General features: G+C 34.6%; 3 protein-coding genes across 3 annotated transcripts in view; 1 reads left to right on the forward strand and 2 right to left on the reverse strand.

Moving 5' to 3' along the window:
• Positions 1 to 400: 400 nt before the first annotated feature.
• On the forward strand, positions 401 to 2,117 carry LOC133694664 (phosphoserine aminotransferase 2, chloroplastic-like). The gene has a single exon (XM_062116290.1). It carries the CDS (start codon positions 508 to 510, stop codon positions 1,789 to 1,791), a length of 1,284 nt encoding a protein of 427 aa, XP_061972274.1. The 5' UTR covers positions 401 to 507; the 3' UTR covers positions 1,792 to 2,117.
• A 1,714-nt stretch (positions 2,118 to 3,831) lies between these two features.
• Positions 3,832 to 13,597, reverse strand: LOC133694740 (protein GRIP). Its single transcript, XM_062116422.1, has 22 exons — positions 13,329 to 13,597; positions 12,428 to 12,939; positions 11,861 to 11,976; positions 11,266 to 11,435; positions 10,269 to 10,362; positions 10,095 to 10,181; positions 9,889 to 9,969; positions 9,551 to 9,676; positions 8,893 to 9,001; positions 8,736 to 8,815; positions 8,343 to 8,471; positions 8,151 to 8,251; positions 7,722 to 7,855; positions 7,498 to 7,595; positions 7,276 to 7,395; positions 7,155 to 7,182; positions 6,963 to 7,021; positions 5,938 to 6,009; positions 5,817 to 5,864; positions 5,141 to 5,246; positions 4,941 to 4,999; positions 3,832 to 4,408 (listed from the first exon to the last, which is right to left on the reverse strand). Exons 2-22 carry the CDS (start codon positions 12,864 to 12,866, stop codon positions 4,298 to 4,300), a joined length of 2,367 nt encoding a protein of 788 aa, XP_061972406.1. The 5' UTR covers positions 12,867 to 12,939; positions 13,329 to 13,597; the 3' UTR covers positions 3,832 to 4,297.
• Positions 13,598 to 15,247: 1,650 nt separating this feature from the next.
• Positions 15,248 to 16,575, reverse strand: part of LOC133693504 (serine acetyltransferase 2-like) — a 4,190-nt gene continuing 2,862 nt past the window's right edge. The window contains exons 7-10 of the mRNA XM_062114724.1: positions 16,385 to 16,551; positions 16,190 to 16,263; positions 15,744 to 15,810; positions 15,248 to 15,512 (exon numbers count right to left, since the gene is read on the reverse strand). Of these exons, the coding sequence (XP_061970708.1) occupies position 15,512; positions 15,744 to 15,810; positions 16,190 to 16,263; positions 16,385 to 16,551 (309 nt within the window). The 3' untranslated portion in view covers positions 15,248 to 15,511. The remainder of the gene's footprint in view (positions 15,513 to 15,743; positions 15,811 to 16,189; positions 16,264 to 16,384; positions 16,552 to 16,575) is intronic.

Here is a 16,575-nt window from a genome sequence, read left to right on the forward strand (position 1 = left end):
TCTGCAACTCTAGTCATGAGATAAAGATAATTTCTTAAAAAAAATTAAAATAAACTATGAAGTATAATTTTCAATCAATTCAATATTAAAAAAAATAAACTTAATTAAAAAGGATAAAAAATAAATAATTCAAGTCAATTCAAATTAATATATCAAATTCACAACTCCAATTATAATATCGAGATAACCCATTAAAACAAATTATTATACACATTATGTTTTGTTTTATGTTAAATAATAAATAATATTTAGGTAACTAATAACCAAAATTCAATCAATATAATACAAATACAATAATAATTTTGCTGATAAATAATAATTATATTATAAACATAATATGATAATAAGTCAATCTAGGATTCACATAGTCATCCCTGTTCGTAACCCTTTTCCCTTCTCCTATATATAAAACTCTTCTCAAAGATTCAGATCTTGTACTGCAGCTAGCCACCACCAACCCCTGAAAAACAAAGTTCCCATTTTTCTTGCTAAACCTCATTCACCACCATGGCATCAAAACTAATCTTGTCATCACCAAACTCTCTCCTTCTCCAAAATCCTAATCTCCAACACCACAACCATCATCTCCTCTTCAAACCCACCACCAATATGGCATCTTTCCCAAATTTAACCAATAAAGTTAAGGCCTTTTCAATCAAATGTGCAGCAACTACAGCAACCCCGCTTTCTCAAAGTCAAGATCTTGAAGAGAGAGTCTTTAATTTTGCTGCAGGGCCTGCTACTTTACCTGAGAAAGTCTTAAAAAAGGCTCAATCTGAGCTTTATAATTGGCATGGATCTGGGATGAGTGTAATGGAAATGAGCCATAGAGGGAAAGAATTTCTTTCTATTATTCAAAAGGCCGAGGCTGATCTCAGGGCCTTGTTGAATATTAGTGAAGATTACGCTGTTTTGTTTCTTCAAGGTGGTGCCACTACACAATTTGCAGCCATTCCATTGAATCTGGTGAAACCTGAAGATTCTGTTGATTATGTTGTTACTGGATCATGGGGAGATAAGGCCTTTAAGGAAGCTCAAAAGTACTCTAAACCAAAGGTGATCTGGTCAGGTAAATCTGAAAAGTATACAAAGATTCCATCTTTTGATAGTTTGGAGCAAACCCCAGATTCTAAATATTTGCATATTTGTGCTAATGAGACAATTCATGGTGTTGAATTTAAGGATTACCCAGATCCTAAAAATGGGATCCTGGTAGCTGATATGTCTTCAAACTTTTGTTCAAAACCTGTTGATGTTTCTAAGTTTGGTGTGATTTATGCTGGAGCTCAAAAGAATGTAGGCCCATCTGGGGTTACTATTGTGATAATTAGGAAAGATTTGATTGGTAATGCACAAGGGATTACTCCTGTGATGTTGGATTATAAGATCCATGCAGAGAATAATTCACTTTACAATACTCCACCTTGTTTTGGTATTTACATGTGTGGTCTAGTTTTTGACGATCTTTTGGCACAAGGTGGATTAAAGGAGGTTGAAAAGAGGAATAAGAAGAAAGGTGATTTGCTTTATAATGCTATCGATGAAAGCAAGGGGTTCTATAGGTGTCCTGTTGACAAATCTGTGAGGTCATTGATGAATGTGCCTTTTACACTAGAGAAGTCTGAATTGGAGGCTGAGTTCATCAAAGAAGCTGCTAAGGAGAAGATGATTCAGCTCAAAGGGCATAGGTCAGTGGGAGGAATGAGAGCTAGCATTTATAATGCAATGCCTTTGGCTGGTGTTGAAAAGCTGGTTGCTTTCATGAAGGATTTCCAGGCAAGGCATGCTTGAGTCTTTATTGATTGGATGATTGAACCCCAACATGGTGTTTTCAAGTTTTGAGACTTTGAATGCCTCCTATGAATGATTATTCTCAGAGATATGTAACAATATGGTCTTGTGTTGTTTCCTTTATGTTTGGTTTGATCTCAGTGGTTGTTACAGTTGGGAATTGATGCAGTTTTATAGGCTGTTCTTATGGTCATGTTAGTCAGTGTCAAGCTCAATTTAGCGAGATCATATAGTATCTTTTTCGTGTTTTCATTTCATTCCGCAGATTATTTTTTAATGCAATGCAATGGAGCCTAATAAATGATGATATTACATGGCTTTTGACATTTGAGTGCACATCTACCAAACCTATTTTGGTAAAATGGAAATAGAGAACGAAAACATTATGTCTTAACCTTCTGCAAAAGATAATTGTTCAAAATGCAATTCGATATTTGAGTCTTTGAAATGGAGCCTGGAGGAGATAATGACCTGGAACTTGAGCACAGCATGCACCCATTGAACGAGTCACATGTTCGGTTTGATATCTGTGCTGTCATTCATCATTGAGGCCAGTTCCGCAATTAAAACTAGATCCTCTAATCGTGTAGATACAAGATCACATGTTGAATTGCCTCTTTACAATCTGAGGGTGAATTATTTTAATTGTTTGGGAATCGCAGCCAGCCTGACGAAGTCCCTCTTCCGTTGAATCTCGAACAGTTACTCCACCCTCAAATTGGTATTCACAAAAATTGTGTCTCTGATTTTAAACCGAGCTCCTTAGCACCCAGATGAATAAAGTGGCATCTCCATGGATAATAGATATGAAAGTGGCGCAGTTGTCACTCGGACTGTGACTCCAAAGAGGAGAGGTAGGCGGTAATGTTGTGTAATTGTGATGTAATTTTAGTTGTTTTTTAAAATATTTTTTACTTGAAAATATATTAAAATAATATTTTTTTTATTTTTAAAAAATTATTTTTGATATTAGTACATTAAAATATCTAAAAATTATATAAAAAAAACTTTTAAAATATTAAAAAAAAAAAAACAGAATAGAGATCCACAGCTTGAATTTTAGCATAGGCCAGAACCTTGAACCCGCTTATTTCGCGTGGTGTCCCCCCATTGAAGTGGAGAATGACATCTTGCTTAATGCTACTGGAGTGCATAATTATCTCCAGCCAACCAACTCAGTGACCGACAGTCCTCAGTCGCACCACGAAAACTATATATAAACTATAAACTATAACTCATAATATTCTGGGAATTTATTTTTATATTTTAAAAGTATTTAAAAAAATTATTTTATTTTACTTTTTATATAATTTTAATATTTTGATGTTAAAAATAATTAAAAAAAAAATAAAAAGTATATTATTTTAATGTATTTTCAAATAAAAAAATACTTTAAAAAATAATTATTATTATTGTACTTTCACACATCTTCATACAAGAATATCTTAAACCATCTAATATTGTGTAAACTCAATTTTAAAATTTAAACAAAAAAAAATTCTATCCTCGTGAATAATTAAAAATTGTTATTCATGAAAAAAAAAATCCAATTAATCAAAATCTAATTTATTTCTTTTCTCCTTTTGAACACCATGGCTAATTTCCTCTTCTTTTTCAATCAATCTCCAGCAAGCCCACACCAAATTTCACCCAAAAATCACTAGCCACCATGAACTTTTGATTTCATGTACGAGCAAGAGTGGAAAGAATAACAATAGTGGCATCATCCTCTCAATCTTAACAGACTCACCAAATCCCAATTGCAAATCGCCGCAATTTCAAACCTGTTCTTCATAGTCAACAATCAAATCCTATTACCTTGACTAGCCCACTTCGCACCTTTTGTTGTCCTCTAAAAAGACAAGCATAGACGAGGAAATTTGAATGCGTGTACGAGGCATGATTACATGGGGATAAGAAAGAGAATGCAGAAGATCCTTTCAAGTTCGAAAAATTAACAACGAAAAGGAATGAAGTTTTTCAAGAAAGTGCAGCGGAACCTTTCTTTCAAAACAGTGTAAAACATGACAGCCATGAATCTGTGTATCAAAAACATTCTCCAAATAGTGGCAGAATCTCTGCATTGAAACAAAAACGCAATTTCGTGTTCCTCAATTACTGTTCTTGCATATTAGTTTCGAAACATGCTTTCACTATACAATGAATAATAAAAAATGGAAGAAGAAAAGTATAGAAGGGGGGAGTTTTTTGCCTGCCTAGCTTCATGACAGACCATCCGGAAAGCACAGCTGGGTACTGACAAGATGTGGTTCCTCCCTCTCTTGATACTTGACGTGTGTCATTTTCTTGTAGCTGTTCTTTTACAATATCTAAACAGTATTGTTGCAAAAAAAATAGCTGTGCACAAAAGAATACATGATCCAGCCACGGTAACATCTCTGCTATGAATTGAATCTGCTGGCGAGCAGCCGCCGCCACTTCAATTTGATAGCAGTTGTAGACACTAGACAGTTCAGTCAAAGAACTGTGGGTGTCATTTCAGCTGTTATGAAAATGAGAATCTCGAGAAAAGAGACAGACTGGATCCTGGAGTGTCACTTGCTGGGCCTGGTGGAGCATCAGTAGATGCACGGTATGCTTGTTGACATTTTTGCACCTGATTTTGCAATCAAAAGTAGAGAGCGAAATTTGATAAATTTGTCCTTGGGAGTGAAGAAACCCATGCTTTTATTTGATTGAACACAACATCATTACCCAAGACAATCTTGTGAGCCAAGGTCACAACCAGAAAATGGACTTTCCTTGACACAAGGACCATGTGAGCAACGACTTGATTTGGTCAGCAAATGGCCTATGTAGTACTTGCACATCTAAATTCTAATATGGGTGGTTTTTCAACTACCGTAAAGCTTTCCCTTTTTTCATCAAAGAGAAACAGCGAACCAAAAGGTTTGCTTCTGGAGTAAAGTAAATACACAACACACACAAACTTCACACACACACATAAGGCAGCAAGGAATCAGCACTATTTATGGTGATTCTTACGTAACCATGTGCATTAAAAAAAACAGGAAGAAACTGGGTAGCTAGTTTATGTTCTTCACACAGGTGTCAAGACATCACAACATTACGCTTTACTAATTCCTGGACCAAAACAGCATAACAATAAGCAGAAAGAGAAATTTCACCTCTTCAGGACTAAATTGAAGAAGCATTGCCACAACAGGCAGGAGAGCTTCCACTTCTCCTGTTCAAATAAATTTAATAAAACTAAATCAATACCATTAAACTTCCTAACATCACTTGTGTCTCAATCATTCCATCAAAAGGAGAGAAGAAAATTAACAAATTTAGAATTTTGTGATTGATGATAATTCAGCCCAGGTACCTGTTTCAAGAAGCTTCATGATGACATTTTTTAGATATGTCAAATCTACACCGTCTCTTTTCTGCGTTCTTTCCATGTTGCGAAGCTCAGTCTTCAACATTGCTTCCTGCACATCAAGTTAAAAACATTCCATTATAGTAGTAGTAACAACAAACAGTTATCACAACAAGAAACAAAATCATGACCCAGCATATCTTAGCATGATACCCAAGTATTTTCACTACACATATTCTCCTTTTCACTAATCATTTTGGCTTATCCAATCAACAAGGTTTAAGTGCTACTTACTAAGAATTGAGTGACGAACACTACCTACTTAACATTCAGTTTTATTTGGGGTCGCATTCACTGTATATCATAAGCTATATAATCTTGTCTTTCTGACAATAAGAAACAACTTAGTTTTGGTATCTTTCCAAGTAACTTTTGCTTTTAGTTAGCGTGCTCATTTGATGTGGTAGGCAAAATCTCACCACTGATTGAATTTTCAGCGTACCAAGAATCTTAGCAAGCTCTGTAAATCTTTTCTAGTGTAACTTCTCATAAATGCTTTAAATTATTCTTGTCACCAGACCATTCACCATCTCAATACTTTCACCTTGACCATACAGATTTGATAAAGAAATTTCTCAGCACACGTACCCAGTTAAATGAGCAAAATCAGACTTTTCAATACCTGTTGGCTGTGTAGACGATTCTCCCGTTCAAGTTCCTCAATCTCCTCCTAAATAGAAACAACTATCAGAAACTTCACCATATGATAATAATTGAAAAAATCCAGATTGGATATAACATACTTGAAGCGCCAAAATATGCCGCTGAGATTGTGCTAACTCTTCCTCTCTCTGAGCTTGTTGCCTTGCCAATAGCTGAAATTTAATAAGAGATTATTACAAAGCTATTTAGTGGGCACATTGAGTCCTGACAAGGGAAATGGGTGGGAAAAAAGGGCATATGGCACATTGAATTGAACAAGAAGTGAATAATGGTATATGAAGAATAACATGATGATTCAAATATCTTGTTTAATCATCAACAAAATCATTACTACAAGTTATAGCTTATATTTTCCAGTCCTTCACACTTATTAACTGCATAAATGACAAGAACAGGAAGATTGCTTTCCAGGTACCAGAAATGTACAAAATACATCACAGCTATGCAAATTTCATATCCAAAGAAACAAAATAGTTAGAACTTTAAATGAGTTTCCCCGGGAAGTGTTCATTTTCATGAATAACTTGTGTGTTCACACTCGTGCTTTGAATAATCAAAGATATCAAACAGTATCCACAGAAGTTGCACAAAGAAATGCAAGCACCAGGTTCCATCTAAGAAACAACCCTTATGGGATAGGATAGTTTTCCTGTCTTCCTTGGGTGACATCCTTCTTTGGTATTCCATACAGGCAATTGCAGTGCAGTGTCATGATATTCAGCAGGATTGCACTGCTCTTTTATGATATTCCTTTTGCTTTCATTTCATGGAGAACATTTTATTCTTCATCATGCTTTGGTAATTAATTTTGCTCTGTTTATATAATATTCTTTTATCTAGATGAATACCAAGCATGGTAAAGAGCAACTCGTCAAGAATGCTAGACTGGGATCATGAAAAAAAAAATGACTAGTAAAGAACACAAAAATGCAAGTAAATCATCACAAGTATTCAAATATATTAATCAATGTGTCCTCCAGGAATGTTTGAAACAAGCTTGTGCCTGTTCCAATGAAGTTTTACTCATGTCATGCTTGCCATGATATCACACTTAACAAGGTTATTGCATATAACAATAACAGTTCTAAGAAAAAGAAGCTTCTACCAGAATCTGCTGTTCTGCGATGGAGGTGCTTAGATTTGCTCCATCTTGTTTGTGCATGGCTGAAAACACCAATTCAAAAGGGATAGGTTAGAACCTAAACAACAAAAAATAATTGAAAACCTTCCCATTATGGCAGAAAAGTACTACTTCTAACTAAAAAGAGTGGAAAAGGCAAAGGAAATATCTGTATACCTGTGATGCTATCATCGCTATGATCAACCTGAGACACATGGTGAGATTACAAATTACATAACAAACCATTTCATCAGAAAAGGGCTAAGCTCTACATATATTGAAAGAAAAAAACACATACACGGGGTCTTGATTCCATTGACTGATGAAGATTCCTGTTGGAGTCAACAAGTTTAGATATTTCTTTATCTTTCTCCTCCATCATTCTATCAGCAAGTTCCCGGAATGAATCATGCTCTTCCTACAATATATGAATCCAATTAATCAACACAGAGAACGAATAAAGCTTACACCATGCCCCACCCCCCAACAACCACCGACACCCAACTGGAATAAAAGTTACCTTGAGTTTTTTATACTGTAGTTCGAGCTCTTCTAGTTCTCTCTGTATATCTTGTCCAGAAGGCACTTCTTTTTCTGCTTTCAGGGCTTCACATCTCACTGTCAATTTATCATTCCAAAGTACAAATTTAATTCAAAGCTTAATCATATGCATCTTGTGAGGGCAAAGGAAACCATAGGAAGAAGCAGGGGGAAAGATTCTCAAATTAAACATGGACATATTACATCGCCATGATTCTTCCAAATTCTGAAGGTTTATTTTCCATGTTTCTTTCTCTGATTGGAGATGAACATTGGCAGAATCAAGTTTTGTTTCTAAGCTCTTTATCTGCTGCATGGCATTGCTGAGAGCTGCATCTCTGAAACAGTTACAAAACCGAACAGTTTAAGAAAAGTCTTCGCACTTGTATACAGCAAAAGAATGTTGCCGAATAACATTGAATACAAAACCAACAAAAAAAAAAGGGATGGAGCAATTTTTGTAATCAATCAGGCCTATCAAGCATAAAGCAGCAGTTTGAAGGAACTGCATCCATTTCTGTGATTACACATTAAATAAACAATTACAACAGTCACACAAACTCACACAAATAGAAACAAAGCAGGGATTGAACAAAGGGAGATCCTATAATGAAGCTTTGAGCAACAGCTTACCTTATGGCAAGTTCTTTATCATGATTAGCCAATGCTTCCTGAAGATCTTGAAGAGCCTTGTCCCTTTCTACAGATGTCAATGATACTTCTGTCTCAGCTTCCTACAGAAAAAAAGCTTTATAATTTAATATCACCAGTCACCTCAAATTATACCCTCCATAATACTAATTGAAGAGAATCTTAGGCATGTACTTTCAGTGCTTCCTCAATAGCTTTAAGTTGTTCAGAGTCCATAGCCGCAGCTAGCTCTGCGTCCTTCTTCTGAAGAAGTGTATGAGCACGGACCTTATACGAGGAAAATTCACTTTCAAGGCGGTTGATCTGCAAGTATAATCGATGAAGTAATATAACAGAGGCCAGATATGAACATTAAAATCCATGCAACTTTATGTTACAGACAAGTTTGTCTCAGGAAAGTATAACTAATGTGATGATATTCCCACATGACAGGTTTTGCTTTCTGAGTTCTGACTATTAACTAACTTGTGTTAAAAAGTCCAAACTCAGTCATCTCCCTCATGTATTACAAAAGTCCTACTAGCTGACTAGCTTACTAAGAAAGTCTAATGAAAAAACACTTGGTACCTCCTCTTTGACAGCCAATAGTTCAGCATCTTTTTTACTTAGCATCTGGCTTTGGACAGACACTTCTAATTCCAGTTGACCTGCCAGTTCACAAAGCATGAATATCCACTCAATCATCATGAAAGTAGATGAAATTAACCATAGCACTGAGATGTACTTTTCATTTTAGTTGCTTCAATTTCAGCACGTATGTAATTCCTCTCAGCTATTTCCAGCTTTGTTTTCAGTGCCTGGGAGGCAGCTTCCCAACTCTCCCTTTCTTTCTCCTGAAATCATAACAGTTGTGGAAATGAACTCAAGTATACATAAACGTGTGTGTGTGTATGAGTGTGCACCCAATACAAGTACTAGAGAAAGAAGGAATGTAGTCCTAAATAAATGACATTTTGCTCCATTCTGATAGTTCATGCACCACATCTTCTGATGGGTGCCTTGCACCCTGGTATAGCAATGGGAACTTAAATGAAGATTATCAGTGCTTTACTAGTCTACTTGTTCCATGGTCTCAACATAAGTACAGGCATTTTGATCATATGTGCAACATCAAATTATGATATAAACAGGCCGACAATGGAAAGATGCAGAAACAATTTCGGGGAGGTTAAAGATCTAAGCCTAAGACATTTAGAACTCAATCAAGTTTACTATATGAGACATGAACAAGGGAAGACAATTGGAGCAATCCATCATGAAGACCACTAACATTTTACTGGATTTCACACAAGAGGCTCAATGGTTCATGCTATGGCATTTAGGTGGGGAGGGGAATTAATCTTCAAGTTTCTTAATTACTCATCATAAATTTCAGTTCATACATGCTCGTGTTTTTGATGAGCAAGCTCTCCTTTTACACTTTCCAAAGCAGCTCTTAACCGTGCTGTCTCACCACTTGAGGCTGCATCCATCTCTGCAATCTTAGACTCTTTCTCTGCGACAATAACCTGCAAAATATATCACTTCTTAGTGGAACTCATCTTTATGAAAGCCTAGATAAAACTAGTGCATGTTATACATTTTAAGCCACATGTGATCCCTTTGAATGGTGAGTTATCACATGTAAAATGTGAAGATCATAACTCATTATATGCAGCTTCTCTTTGAATTCTGAAACGGAATTAAATGAATAAGAAACCATAAAAAGGAGAAGTCTCACCTGCAATTTGGATATAGTTTCAGCAGCCTTGTTCCTATCTGTCAAAGCATCAGCAATTTGGCCTTCCAAGTTCTCTATATTCTGATGAAAAAATATAAACAGGAGTAAAGTTAAGACACACTTTGTACAAAATAATAGCACAAAGAAAAACATCCTATCTTTGTATTAAAAAAGAATTTATAGTCAAGGCATCTGAAACAAATTACTTTCTGATGTTTAGCAGAAAGCTCAGTCAATAAAGCTTGTTTTTTTTCTTCTGCAGATTGTAGCATCCCTCGCATGTCTTCCAACATCTGAACATAATGCAAGTAAACGGGTTTTCAAAGCCTTGCTTTTGGCATAAGCAATCAAGCAAACATGTAAGCATGTCTAACCAGTACCTGTTCTTTCTCTAAAAGCGTTTGTTGCAATGCCTCAAGAGCACTTTCTTTAGGTTGCAATGAACAGCGTAATTCCTCAATATTGTCACGGAGTCTGTACATCAATACATTTTTTTTTTGGAAATATTTAGAAAGTAAAATTGCATAATACTAAATGTAAATGTTTCCAAATATCAAAAGTAGAAAGTTGTGCTCTTTAATCCACTAATGGAAAGTTGTTGAATGAAATTTAATGCGGAAAGAAAGTCCGCTGGTTTCAGTCTAGCATAAAGATGCATTTATGGTGCCTAATAATTTCTATTGAAGGATAACAAGACGATCTGCAATGATCATGCAACAGAAGTTATTTATAATCCGTTTACAATATTCAACATGTAATTGAACTTGGCTCAGAATGAGATGAATAGACACTCAGGAGAATTTGGGGGTCTTCAAGCAAGTGGTTGGATCAGCAAGGGCTAAAATCAGCAGAGGCCCGATCCCAACTGCTGGGAAAACTAAAAGAGCACATGAATATGCACATGCATACACAGATAGGAAGAGGGTTTTAGATCCACTGAATAATAATGCCTTTTCTTTTCACAAGGAAAACTTCAAATGAGGTCAGGGGAGAGCAATTTGAAAAAAAAAAAATTCCCTAAGCAAGAGATCAAATCACTAAAAACTGAACTCAACAAAAACCTCCAGACTACTTGGAGAAAGGAAGAAAAGCATGTTCCGGCACATAATCCCAGAGAGAGAATTTAATTCAATTGGAGTTAATTTTACTCTTCATTAGCAAATAGCAGGGGAAGTTTTGGGATGGAGGAACCACTTGATATTAAATTTAGACAATAACATGCAAAAAAGTCAGGCTACACTATCTTCTCCCATAAAATACACCTGCAAGCACATGGACAGTGCAACATTTTGATATTTATGTACAAATCAATCTCAATATAAGTTTCCTTCAAAAAGGGATAAATAAACCTTAGCGTGCAGGTGATTAAAGAATTACTTATTGTTTGCACTTCTTAATTGTTGTCTCTCTGCATCCATCGCCTTCAATGCTTCATTTGCTTGTTGTCTTGTGCGCTCCAGCTCTTGCTTTAGAGATGACTGTTCTGATGATGCTTGCTTAGCAGCTTCATTTGCATCACGAAACCGGGCTTCAAGGTCATCTTTTTCCTGAAAATGACAATCTCCAAACAACATCTGAACTCAGTTTCTGCACAATTGCAGGTGCTCATTCATTCATTCTTTTCTTCTTCTTTTTTGTCTTTTTCTTTCTTTTTTCTTTTAGAACATAAAAATCCAACTATATACATATGTGCCTTCATGTGTTAAGTTAATATAAATTGCGCTTCTAAATGTTACCTATTAGCACGCATGCACACAAGAAAAGTAGCTATAAATGACATAGGAAAAATATGCAATTCTCATTTATGAGCATCTTAACATCTAAATTTGGAAAGATAACATTGCAAATAGTATCTATCTTCTCCCTCTCCCCCCTTCTCTTTTCAAGATAAATGATCACATTATCTTTAAGAACACTATAGCAGCATCATAAACAAGTAAACCACAACAAACAATCCAAAGAAAGAATTTACCTTTTGAACCTCTTGAATGCGCTGTTTTGCTCTTTTATGAAGCCTTTGAAACTTTGAATCAAGTTCAGTATATTTCTCCTCGCGGTCTTTGATTTCTTTATCCAATTTCTGTTGAGCTATGCAAAGAAACCATAAAATGTATTTAGATGAAGGCAGGAAAAGATATAATGATATCATTACATGAGCTATGCAAAGAAACCATAAAATGTATTTAGATGAAGGCAGGTAAAGATATAATGATATCATTACACAAACTACAGAAACGTGATCATGAAATTATAATAACCTTCCATTCCCTTTTTAAGATTTCTACAAGGCAAACCAGATCTCAAGCCTCTAGCACCTGGCTATTATGTTCATTTCTCTATAGTAGAATTGGTTCTCTAAAGTTATTAACACAATTACAATATGTTAAGAATACAAACAGTGGAGGAAGTTTTCACTATGAAACAACATTATTTAAGCTGAAAAGTTCTTCACTAATTGAGCAGACAATCTAAGTAAAAAAGACTCCATTGGATAGATTTTTAAAACCTCCAAATAAACAGGGGGGGGGGGGTATCTGACCTTCAGCAAGCTTCAAGGAAAGCTCTTGGGCTTTTGCATCTGCCTCAGAGTACTCCTCACGGAGATGCTCCAAAGCAATCTCTGCTGCTCCCCGTGTCTGTTTTTCCTCATTAAGTTCTCTATTCAAAGACTGGATCTTTTCACGTAATTCTTCCACATCTGCGAACTCCCCACTTTCTTCTGCTTCCTGCTGGGACTTCAATCCCTCAAACTGAGACTTGAAGAACTCATTCTGAAATTTCAGCTCAATAACCATCAGCAAAAGCTGCTCATTCGTGCTCTCTTCCAGCACATTGCCATCATCACACAGCCCATTTTCCTTCAATACATTCCCATTAATATATACATCACCAGCCAACTGTTTCTCCAACTTTAAGGGAGAATCTTCAGTTTTACTCTCCAGCATTTCACCAACACTACTACTTTCCTCCGTCGACATTATCCTACTCTATATAAATGACGGCCAAGCAACAACTCCAAACCCTCAAATCTTCAAAAACACTCAAAAAAGCCTAAGCAAAGTAGAAGCAGAAAAATACCAATGAGAACGACATGAACGAACGGAAGTAAAAAATTATCAATAAGAAGTTAGGGTCTCTTGAACTAAATAGCAGAAACACTAATAATAGTAGAAAAGGTAAAGGTGAAACATGAACTGGCATGGCATTAATAGAGATCCAATGCTTACAGAAACAAAAGTGGTAAATAATAATAATAATAATAATTATTATTATTATTATTATTATTATAAATCTAAATCCCTCAATATTACAATTTCACTCCATAAAATTGAAGCCATCACTCTCTGTTTCATTATGTACTGTACAGTTGTTTAATAAAAATTATGCAAACACAAGAGAGAACCTAAAGCCTAAACAAAAAAAGAAGAAGAAAATTGTACCAGTGGAGGAGGAGGAGGAGGCTTGCTTGATTTGGCTCGCTGGAGAAGAGATCTAGAGAGAATTATGAATAAAAATCACTACTAATTTGCGATTTGAAGAGCACTGTCAAGAAAACTGACATCACGGAGGAGATGTTGTCGGTGATGATGATGATCTCACGCGAGAGTCCGGTCCGGATTTACCCAACGTTACCGTTTTATCCCAAACTCTCTGCCATTTTTTCGTTTTTAAGGTTTTCTTTTAGGAAAAATTGATGCTGATATCTAAGTCGACTCGGTGTTTCTTTTGGTTAAAACTCTTTTCTGAATGACTGACGTAACTTTTTGTTTTTGTTTAAATTTTTTTTTCTCAAATGTATTAAAATTTATATTAGTTTTTTATTGATTTTATATTAATATATTTAAATTATTAAAAAAACATTAATTTAATATCAAATATATACTTAAAAAACACTCAAAGTAATTTTAGATGCAATCTCAAACCCCCTCTTAAACTTGTCTACTGAATCTGAAGTAAAATATTTTAAAAAAAAATTATTTTTGAGAGTGATGGATGATATTAATAAAATTTTAAACAATAGAGACCAAAGTGTAATATTGTATAATTTCAAAGCAAAAATAAATTTATTACCAATGAATCGAAGCGTCTTTGTATAAATAAATTTCAAGACAAAAAAAGACAAAATTTCAAGACCTAAACAGTAATTTGACTTGTATAAATAAATTTTAGGCACCGTTTGGGCGGCTGCGGCTGTGTTTCCAAAAAATTTGAATTTTTTTTTTGTTAAAATTTAATATGGTTTGTATGTTTTGGATCGTTTTGATGTATTGATGTCAAAAATGATTTTTAAAAAATAAAAAAACATCGTTGGCATGTATTTTGGCACGAAAAATTATTTGAAAAGTACCCGCAACCACACCAAACACGCTCTTAGTCCTCCAATGAATGTAGGGCTTATTGCCGTGGTAGTAGTGCGAATTTAAAAAAAAAAAAAAAAAATTTATTGATGGAACGTTTGTTTGAAGATATCTTCTTTTTTTTTTTCTTTTCGACCTTCTTTTTTTTTTTCTTTTCGACCATCAAACCTTTCATATGGCTTATGGCTGAAGGGCGGGGTTTGTTTTTTATATTTTAAAAATATTTTTTTATTTTAAATTCTTTTTTATATATTTTTATATAATAATATTAAAAAAAATTTTAAAAAAAAAACATGATTCAAGTACATTTTAAAATAAATATTTTTTTGAAAAAAATTGTTATCATGATATTAAACAAGCTCTTCATAAATATACACAAAAATTAACTAGATATTATTTAAAATTGTAATAATAGTTATTTTTTAAAATAATTTTTATTTATCAAAATATTAAAATAATATTTTTATTTTTTAAAAAATTATTTTTAATATCTGCAAGATCTAAAAATAAAAAAAATTAATTTAAATTAAAAAAAATACTATAAAAACAAACACCCTTAATATTAGTTTGTTTTTGCGTTTCAAAAATATTTTTAAATAAATTTAAAAAAAAATATTTTTTTCTTAGTTTCAAATAAATTTTTTTATGTTTTTATATTATTTTCATATATAAATTTTTTAAAATAAAAAATTATTAATTTAATATATTTTTAAATAAAAAAATACTTTTAAAATATCATGAACTTTCTTTTTTAGAGTGTCAGTCATGTGAGCCATTGAGAAATACTTCTTCCATTTGGAATCCATTGCTGGCCCGTCATCTCTTAGGTCCAGCCACGCAGGTTGGCAGCCACCTAGCATCTGGGAAGCACAGCCCCATAGTGTTGTGATGTTGTCCTCCAGTCCAGATAATAACCATACATTCAATTTGTTGCCTGATTCTTCTCCGCCAATAGAACCTCCTTCGGCCAGTATAACCAGCATTCACCGGGGGGGAGGGGGTTAAAATTGAAAGGCAAAGTTCTTCCACGAAAACTTTGAACTACAAAGAATTGTAAGAGAACCTATATTATAAAGGCATATAAATGATAGCCTATTACAACTATTATAAACTTGTCCTTCGATTATTCTGCAAGTAAATTGCTGTCTCTAGACTATAGTGCGTTTTCTCCAACTGAGACAACGGCTTTCATTGGCAGAGGAGACCTAAGCTAAGCCTGTGCGAATCTTCAAGTACCCTTGCCATTTTTCCCCTCATCCCGAGCTTCTGAAAACAAAGTAATTTAATTCAGTGATATAATCTGGAAAAGGAAAATCTTTATTGCTGCTTGAAATAAAGACCTTGAGAAATAGATACTAAAAGACTACAACAGCATGTAAATACCAAATCCTCAATCGAAATATTTACCGGGATGACCGTTAGATCAATCATCCAGATTTGTTGTTTGTAATTACAGTAAAACAATATGAAAAACAAAAACAGAAAGGTGGTGCTCACCAGTTATGATTGGATCTTCCATCTCTAAAAGTGACGGCCACATGTTCAAAGAATTCTTTGCTAGCATCTGCAATTCAACATGAGCATAAGAATAAAAGATATAAACGTGTGGCAAAAATCAGATTGTCCCAACATTGACCACAACATGAACTTTCAATTTTCAGTCCTATTTAAAAGGTCAGCATAAATGTACATTCAAAAACATTAGATGCATACTTCTTTGCCAACAGGTGCTTCTGTCCAAACATCAAATTTCTACATATTCTAAACCGAATTTGCAATATTGGGTTATGGATGAACCGGGACTACTTAAATCTGTTCCATAGCTTCGGCCCTACAAATGTACGGGTTCAGACCATTCTAATCTTTTGTTATATACTCCTACATGATTTGCTAATTAGAAAAGCAAACAGGTTCGTACACACTCACCCATACACAAGACTTACCATGATTCATTGTTAGAGATGGATCTTTCTCATCCATGTATCCAATCACCTTTGCTGGCGTTCCTGCCACCATACTTGAAGATACCGAAACAAAAGGAAAATAAGCACATCAGGCGGGCAGATACAATTATGAGAAAACTAATTCCATAAACTAGTAATATCTGATACAAATATAATAGAAATTCCCCATCCTACCTGTGCGGGGGGACATCTTTTAATACAAGAGACCCAGCAGCTATCATAGCCCCTTCACCTATTTTTATATTCCCAAGTATTATCACACATGCTCCAATTAGTGCACCATCACCTACTTTTGGATGGCGATCACCAATTTCTTTCCCTGTTCCTCCTAAAGTAACACCCTGCCAAACATCTTTGCTATTATG

Source organism: Populus nigra, chromosome 5, assembly GCF_951802175.1.
Source record: "Populus nigra chromosome 5, ddPopNigr1.1, whole genome shotgun sequence".
Lineage (NCBI taxonomy): Eukaryota > Viridiplantae > Streptophyta > Magnoliopsida > Malpighiales > Salicaceae > Populus > Populus nigra.

Excerpts from the sequence above, each read along its gene's own strand:
- LOC133694664 (XM_062116290.1), top strand. The coding sequence starts at position 508 with ATGGCATCAAAACTAATCTTGTCATCACCAAACTCTCTCCTTCTCCAA.
- LOC133694740 (XM_062116422.1), bottom strand. The coding sequence starts at position 12,866 with ATGTCGACGGAGGAAAGTAGTAGTGTTGGTGAAATGCTGGAGAGTAAA. Across the intron at positions 9,970-10,094 it reads TTTCTGCTAAACATCAGAAA|AATATAGAGAACTTGGAAGG; the intron begins GTAATTTGTTTC and ends TTTTTTCATCAG. Across the intron at positions 7,596-7,721 it reads TTTGGAAGAATCATGGCGAT|TGAGATGTGAAGCCCTGAAA; the intron begins GTAATATGTCCA and ends ATAAATTGACAG.